The sequence below is a fragment of the Cervus elaphus genome, chromosome 11 (assembly GCF_910594005.1).
Source record: "Cervus elaphus chromosome 11, mCerEla1.1, whole genome shotgun sequence".
Classification (NCBI taxonomy): Eukaryota; Metazoa; Chordata; class Mammalia; order Artiodactyla; family Cervidae; genus Cervus; species Cervus elaphus.
In genome coordinates this window covers 13,538,211-13,547,082 of record NC_057825.1, presented here as the reverse complement: position 1 = coordinate 13,547,082, position 8,872 = coordinate 13,538,211, and the positions used below count along the sequence as shown (strand labels likewise).

At 38.4% G+C, this 8,872-nt stretch overlaps 1 protein-coding gene across 1 annotated transcript in view; it reads left to right on the top strand.

Moving 5' to 3' along the window:
• Positions 1–8,872, top strand: part of MRRF (mitochondrial ribosome recycling factor) — a 54,039-nt gene that overhangs the window by 1,492 nt on the left and 43,675 nt on the right. Inside the window, exon 2 of the mRNA XM_043916930.1 lies at positions 4,268–4,479. Coding sequence (XP_043772865.1) covers positions 4,296–4,479 — 184 coding nt within the window. The 5' untranslated portion in view covers positions 4,268–4,295. The remainder of the gene's footprint in view (positions 1–4,267; positions 4,480–8,872) is intronic.

The window sequence follows — 8,872 nt, the reverse complement described above, 5'->3', positions numbered from 1 at the left end:
TAGTCATATACTGTAAATGCCTTCACTTGTTGCTGAATTTAGAGAAGAACTTGACCTCTTATCTCTAAGTGAAAAATCTGGCTAACCAAGAGATCATGGAAGCAGTGTTGGGGAGTGGAACCCAGGACCTACTGTCTGAGGCTTTGATTTCTGTTTTGGTGCTAGCAATATGACTTTGAGGAAGGACAATCTAGACTTTCACTCATGTAGTCTTCACATTTATTCAGTGTCTCCTGTGTTCAGAACTGTGCCAGGGACTGGGGATGCAGCCTTGAACAAGACAACCATAGTTTAATCCTTGTAGTACTTATAGTCAGTTCTTATGGCGGGAATAAGACAGTGATCCCGTAATTATTGTTTAGTCGCTAAGTCATGTCCGACTCTTTTGTGACTTCCATGGCTTGTGGCCCGCCAGGTTCCTCTGTCCATGGGATTGCCCAGGCAAGAATACTGGAGGGGGTTGCCACTTCCTTCTCTGGGGGATCTTCCCAGCCCAGGGATTAAACCTGCATTTCCTGCATTGGCAGGCGGATTCTTTACCACCGAGCCACCAAGGATGCCCGATCAAATAATTACACAAATATTAACTGATATTGTTAAAGTAAGTGCCATGAAAAAGCACATGGTACTAAGAAAGGGGGTTATAGGACATTTGACCTGTTGGGCTAGAGAAAACAGCCAAGGAAGGCATCCTCTGAGGAAGTGGTGCTTCAGCTGAAGTCTGAAAGAAAAGTTCATTAACGAGGTGAGGGAATATCATTCCAAGCAGATTCAACAGTATTTTTGAAGACCCTGGTGCAGGAAATGAAAGACCAGTTTACCAATTTGTACAATGTTGCCTGGTTATTGTGGGAATCATGTTGCCTGGTTATTGTGGGAATCAGGTAATACATGTGAAAGTATTTTATATACAACAAGAACCTGTGTGTGCACAACCATATTATAAGAATCTACATGTTATAAACTAATATACAACTGAATTTGTAGGGGTTGCTGGGATGGTGGATAAACCAGGACTTTGTCTTCCTCATCTAGTTCTTTCCAAAGTTAAAATGCACCTTCTATGAAAAGTGGGAAAATTCAAGTTTTGAGAATCTCAGCTTTGGATAAAGAATACATGCCTCAGGTTTTTTTTTTTTTTTTTTTTTTAATATGTAACAGTTTGAAAAATAATGCCAGTAATTGCACTGTTTTATGTACACAGTATAGGATAGTGCTTAAGAGCACAGACTGTGGAGCAAAAGTGCCTGGATTAAAATCTTGAGCAAATTGTTTATCTTTGCCTCTGTGTTTTTATCCATAAAATGGGTATAATAATAAGTACTTATCTCCTAGGGTTATTATGAGGCTCAAATGAGTTAATGTATGCAATACAGCACTTAGAACTGTTTCTGGCACATAGTTATTACTATAAAATTATAAGCTATTGTTTCATTATGTTATAATTACCTTTTTAAAGGCTCATTAATATCACCATGAAAAAGGTGCAGTGGAAACTGTAGCTCAGAGAGGTTGATCTCCTCAAGTTCACACTGCTAGTAAGTGGGCAAACTGACATTTCAGTTCAAGACTTCATCCAAAGGTCAGATGTTTCCTGCTGCATTTTTTTCCGACTGTAGGTTAATTTTGTTGTAGAATACTTGGGCTTGCATGGTGATTCCTTTCCTTGTCTTTACTTCTGTGCTGAACTGAGTGCTGCTATGAATATTCGTAAGGTAAAGAGTCCAAGGGGCTGCCTTTATTGAATTTCCACTTTGAAGTTTCCTGACTTCTGTGCCGTTTAAAATCTATGTCTTAAGCATTTTAGCAATGTGGTTTATTTATAGAGTCGTCTTCCGGTTCACGTGTACTGGGTCCGCTTTTGGGTGTTGAGTTTTCTGTCAAAGGTTGTTTATTTCTAACCCATTTTGATTTCCTGTTGCTTTGTGGATTGGTATTATGACCTGCAACAGGAACACCAGGAAACCTGTCTTAAATGGAACAGCCAGATTGAGACCCTGTAGATTAAAAAAAAAAAGCACCTTATTATACAGCCATATTTGGATATAAGTATGGGTTAGGCATTGGCTATATTAGGCAAAAACCTAGATATAGAAACCTCACTTAGAGGCAAAATCTGCGAACAGTGCTGCTGCTACAGAGCAAAGTATTAGCTCCAGCCTCTTGGTCAATGACAGTCTCTTAGAGCCTGAGTTCCTACATCTATAAAGAGGAGATTATTATACTTTTCTTTGTAGCATTTTTGAGAGGATTAAATGAATACTATGGGTAAAGCAAGCAGGCCGGGCCTGACCTCTGTTAACAGTAGCTATTGATAATGATTTAAAAGAGGAAACATTTTTTATTTTTTTATATAGATCTGTTTTTACTGACATACACCGATCATTGAAATCTAGCATCTCTTGCTATTAAAAATTCCATCAGGAGAAATTATTTGCCTTTGTGCAACTCATTTGCTTTACTTAAAAAAAAAAAGTAATAATTACAGCAGGTGCCATATTCCCAGCACTGTACTTGGTTGTTAAATACACTCATTACTTCATTTTATTTTAAAACAGGATTTTTTTTTTCCTCACTTTACAAATGAGGAAAATGATGCCCAGAAAGTGAAATGAATAGCCACAAGTTGAAATTCATATCCAGATATGACTGACTCTTGGCTTCCTTGTACTTTAGTAATGACATGAAAGATTTCTTTGTTGTGTCTGACTCTGGCATGGAAGTTTTTGAAAGGAAAGGTGATAGCTGTCAATAGATGCTCTTTAGGGGGGGACTCCTGTTGTCTGTTAGACACTGTGCCATGTGTTTTACTTACATTAATTTATTTTTCCCAACCCTAAGAAATAACTATAATTGTCTCCATTTTATTACAGTTGAGGAAGTCAAGGTGCAGTGACGTTCAGAGGCATTTGGGTAGTGGTGGAGATGGGCTTGGATTCTAGATCTTCTGGCTGCAAAACCCATGCTCTTACTCAGACTGTAAAGTGTGTATATATGTTAGTTGATCAGTTGTGTCTGAGCCTTTGCAACCTCATGGACTGGAACCCAGCAGGTTTCTCTGTCCATAGAATTTCCCAGGCAAGAATACTGGAGTGAGTTGCCATTTCCTTCTCCAGGGGATCTTCCCAGACCAGGGATCAAAGTTGTGTCTCCTGCATTAGCAGGCGGATTCTTTACCACTGAGCCAACGGGGAAGGCCCGGATTTGCCCGTAAGCTAGAACTGTTGTTCTATCACAGGAGTAGCTGTAGGCTTTAGCGTCTTTCCACGGTCAAAAACCTCAGAAGGATCGTGTGTAACTTGTGTTAACACCGAGGAGGGTGGCATTTTCCAGAGCTTTAGTTCTATAACATGGAAGACCTCAAACCTCAGCTATGCTTCAGACTCACATTAAAGTGCATTCTAATTGGTAATCAGTGCATAAGGAACCAAAGAAAATTTTAATTAAATGCTGTTGTGTGAATTTTCCAGTCATTTTATGCCTGTTGAAATGATTTCATGTAAAATTCTCTTCCAGTGCTCTGCCGTTACTCTTTATAGTGTAACTTTATCAAGATTTTGTGCTTTTTTTTTCCTGTAAGGGTTTAATTACCATCATTAAGGATTTAGGCTGCTATGCATTTACTTAACTCTCTTCCCTGTGTACTAATTGGCATTTGCTGTAGTGGAAAGAGCGTGGCGATTTGGCGTCCTACAGACTGTGAGCTGGATATTTAAATCTCTGTGAGCCTTAGTTTCTTTGTCCTATAAAATGGGGCTAATCATACATCTTTGTACAGCTGTTAGGAGGAGGGCTGGAGATAATGTATTTAAGTTATCTAGTACAGCGGTCCCCAGCCTTTATTGGCACCAGGGCCTGGTTGCGTGGAAGACAGTTTTCCCACTGACCGGAGCTGGGCAGGGGGTGGGGTTGGTTTCAGGTTAATTCAAGCGCATTACATTTATTATGCTCCTGTGAGAATCTACCGCTGCAGTTCATCGGACAGGAGGCGGAGCTCAGGCGGCAATGTGAGGGCTGGGGAGCGGCTGTTAATATAGATGAAGCTTCTGCTGGCTCACCTGCTGCCCACCTCCTGCCCTGCCGCCAGTTCCTAACAGGCCACGAACTGGTACGGGTTGGGAACCCCTGACCTAGCACAGAGGTCAAAACGGATCGATAGGCTCTGCTGATAGGATTTGCTTGCTAACTGGTACAGATTATTTTCTGAAGTTGCACTAACAGTAGAGTCTGTTTTACTTAGATCTCCTTTTTGTCTTGTTCTTTTTAGTGGATGTTCACAAGGATTGTCTTCAGTCATGGCCTTGGGTTTAAGGTGCTTCCGCTTGGTCCACCCTGCCCTTTGCAGCTCCCTTGCAGCCTTGACCAGACCTGTTTCAGAAGTCACGCTGCAGACAGTGAGAGGAAGACAGGATGACCGTGGGCAATACATGGCCTATGCCGCCGTACCAGTCCGTCATTTTGCTACCAAGAAAGCCAAAGGTAGAGATGTGACCTCCTCGCCCCTGTCTTATATTTAGCCCTTTGAATGATCAGAGCTGGAAGGGATCTCAGAGATGTTCTGAATTTCTCCCCGTGCCTCACGAAGTGGTGTCCCAGGTGGTTCAGTTGATAGGCTTGAAAGGTCATAGGGACAGATACGGTATTAGAACTGGGGGTCTGTTTTCTCACTTCCATACTGCCCCATATGTTGCCACAGCTCAGAAAACGACTGTTTTGTTTTAGATTTAGAATTAGAAGTGTAAGTGCCAAGCAAGCCAGAATACTTGGGACAGGAATCAATGTATTTTCTCCTCCCAGGAAGATCTGTGTTGGAAGTAAAATTAAAAGCAGAAGTTTGTTGGGTGAGGACGTATGAGAGCCGAGGATTTAGATGGATGATCTTAATGGCTTGTGTCATCCAAGAATGAGACTTTGATATAACTCAGGTCTCAGCTTAAACGTCGCTTCCTCAGGAAAGCCTTCCCTGACCTCTTGGGCTGGGTCAGTCCCCTTGTTACATGCACTTGTGCACACTGTTATTTTATCTTTGATGTACTTAGCAAAGCACTCATTAATTAATTAATTAATTAATTGTAGGATTGATTATTGTTTGTTATGTCTTCCATACTGGACCCTGTAAGGAAAAACTCCCATCTCTTTTTTTTTTTCTTTTCAATCTATGTTTTTCGTTTAGGAGCTAACAGGGCCTGACACATAGTATATATTAAAAAGTTTTGTTGAAGGAATGAATGAGTGACAGAACATTGTCAAACAGACCTGCTGTTAACACTTGCAGTTGTGGGTCAGGGAATTCACGTGCAAGGACGGTGCTTGAAATACGCTGCTGAATATTTTTTCCCACTGCTTTTCTTTTATGGTTTCACGCAGACCTTCTCCTTTCCTATTAACAGGAAAATTAACAAGTTGCCAGAAAAGCATTAATGCATAGAAAACTTATATTCAGTTAACAGTGATAATGGTAATAACTTTTGATCTGTAGGTTGCTTTGTATATATATTTTTAATTCACGTACATTTAATAATTTAATTTGATCTGATAAATTACCCATTGAAAGAATTATAATTACCCAGTGAAGAAATTCTTCTAAATACCCAGTGAACTATGTATCTCACCATTTTGCAAGTGAGGAAACTGAGATTGATGTGTAAGACCTTTGCCCATGATCATATCCAGTTAGTGGCAGAGCTGAAATCCGGGGCCCTGTGCCCACAGCCCTGCAGTGGTCTAGTGGACCAGATGGTAGCTGCAGCCCGCAAGCAGCATCTTTTCATATTTAATTGCATATTCAGATTTTATCTTCTTGGGTTGCCTCTTTAAAAAGTTGGTTGTTTGACTTTTTCCTTTAGATTTATTGGATTCTTTCTATATTAAGAATGCTGATCCTTTGTCAATATGTATATGTTACGGGTATCTACTTTGCCTTTTTACTTGATAATGTCTTTCATTGAACATCAGTTTTAATGCCGTCATATTTTCCAGTTCTTTCCTTTATCATTTGTGCTTTTTTGGTCTTATTTAACATACCCTCATCTATCCAAAAGTCATCAATCTCTTCTTCCGTATTTTCTCCTAAATATTTGGCAGGCTTTTACTTTTCATATTTGGGTCTTTAATCCGTAACGGAATTTATTTCTGAATATGATATGAGATAGGGAATCTAATAATATTTCTTTTTGAAATGAGTAATAAGTGTGTCAACCTCACTTATTTTTTCAAAAAGGAAAATATTTTAAAATCTATTCATTTTTGGCTGTGCTAGGTCCTTGTTGCTCCAGTGGGTTTTCTCTAGTTGGCGGCGACTGGGGGCTCCTCTCTAGTGTGAGGCACAGGCTTCTCATTGCAGAGGCTTCTCTTATTGGGGAGCAGGGTCTCAGTATTTGTGGGGAACAGGCTTAGTTGCCCCTCGGCACGCGGGATCTTCCTGGACCGGGGATCAAACCTGTGTCCCCTGCATTGACAGGTAGACTCTTAACCACTGGACCACCAAGGAAGTTAACCTCATTGAGGGAAAACTCGACTCCCAGACCTGTAATGCCTCCTCTGTCATATGTTATGTTTCTTCATACATATGGTTTGTTTCTGAGCTCTTGATGTGTTGAACTGCTCATCTCTCCCTGCACTAAATTCCCTAATGCCTGAATCACTGTCATAAAGTCTTAAATCTGGTGGTACAGATCTTTCCCTTCAGAATACACTAGCTTTTTTTTCTTCTTCTTCTTCTTGGCCTTTTCTCTTCTCTGTGACATCTATAATCATATTGTCAGGTTTTCTCCATACAGATCTTACACAGTTCTTCAATTAGGTTTATATCTAGACTATCATCATTTTTTGTCACTTTGGTATATGATGTTTTTTTTTTTTTTTTTTTGGTATATGATGTTTTTTAAAGCCCACTTTTGAGTTATATATACAGAAAAAGTATGTACATAAATTGTAAGTACTCAGTGAATTTTCACAAAGTGAACACAGCTATGTAACTGTCACCCAGATTAAGATATAGAGCGTCGCTTGTACTTTGGAAACTTTGCTATTGTCCTTTTCAGGTCTCCCCCTTCAAAAGACAGCCCCCTCTGTTGGCTTTACCACTACAGATTTCGTTTTGCCGTTTTTGAACTCAGAGTGAATTCTTTCCATGCCTGGCTTCTTTTGATAACAACCTACATGTGAAATTTGTCCTTGTTGTTGTCTGTAGTAGTTGTTGGTACATTTTAATTTTTTTTATAGTATCCCAATGAATGTGTGTACCATGATTTATGTATGTTTTCTATAGTCGATGGATATTTGAGTTGCTTCCAGTTTTGAGCTAAAATAAATAATGCTGCTGTGAACTTGCATTTGGGTGCCCATAAGTTTGCCTTTCTACTGGATGTGTACCAAGAGGAAGGATTACTGAGCCTTGGGTTATGTATGTATAAATTTCAGTTCAGTTTCAGAACATACAGTTTTCCAGAGTGGTCATGTCAGGTTACTGTCCTCCCCAGGGTGTTTTAGCTTTTTATTTGCTAATTACCCACTATCTACTTGTGAACACTTGGTATGGTCAGCCTTTTTAATTTTAGTCATTCTAATGAATGTGCTGTTATATCTCATTATGGTTTTAATTTGTTTTTCACTGATGAATAGTGATGGTGAGCACCTTTCATTTGTTTACTGGTTATTTGGATATCTTCTTTGTTTCCAGTCTTTTGCCCATTAAAAAAAATTGACCTGATTTTTAAAAATTGACTTCTAAGAATTTTAATGTATTCTAAAGACAAGACTTTTGCATATATATGTATTGCTGATAATGATTACCTTTTCATGGTGTTTTTTTCCTGATGAACAGAAGTTCTTAATTTTAATGTAGTCCAGTTTGCCATTTTTCTTTTATTAGTAGTGCTCTTTTTTTCCTGTTTAAGAAATTTTCCCCTGCCTTAAGGTAAAAAATATATTCTATATTATTTTTTTGTAAGAGTCATTGCTTTAAGTTTATGTCTTTTAGAAATTATGTGTTCTATTTAGTTGCTGGTGAATAGGAATACTTTTGATAATTATACATTGATTTTGTATATTGCAACTCTGCTGAACTCTTTTATTAGAACCGTTGTTTGTGTATTCTTTTGGATTTTCTATGTAGATAATTAAAATACCTATATTTAAAGATAGCTTTCCCCAATCTATATACCACATACCTTTTATTCCTTTTTTCTCTTCCTCCATCCCTCTTCCCTCCTCCTCTCCTTTCCTTCCAACTACATTGTCTAGGAATTCTATTATAATTCTAATAAAAGTGATTTTTTATTGGAGTATAATTGCTTTACAATATTATGATAGTTTCTGCCGTACAACAAAGTCAGTCAGCTATATGTGAATAAAAGTGATTATTGATAGTAGTCATCTTGCTTTAGTCCTGATTTTATAGTGAACACTTCTTATGTGTTAACATCAAGAATTATGTTTGCTCTGTTTTTTGGTAGTCTCTCTTTTAAGCAAGTATCTTCTCTCCCTGTTTTGCTAAGAGTTTTTGTTTTGAATGGGTATTAATTTTTTTTATTGGTGCTCTTGCTGCATTTATTGAGCGAGCATTTAAAAAATTTTTTCAATCTATGAATGTGGTGGCTCAACATTAATAGCCTTTTCTGATATTAAACCACTGTTCCATTCTTGGTATAAGCCCTCCTTGTTCTTATATGTGATGTGCATATACATTGCTTGATCCATAATCTGTATGTTGCTGAATTTGGTTTGCTAATATTAACTTAGGGCTTTTGAATTTTTGTGAATTTTTGTGAATTAGTCTTAATATAACTTTCTGATACTGATGAGCATAAGTTCCTTTATGGGTAATTTGTCTTTTCTCTTTGGCTGTTTTCCCAGCCTCTTTGTCCTTGGT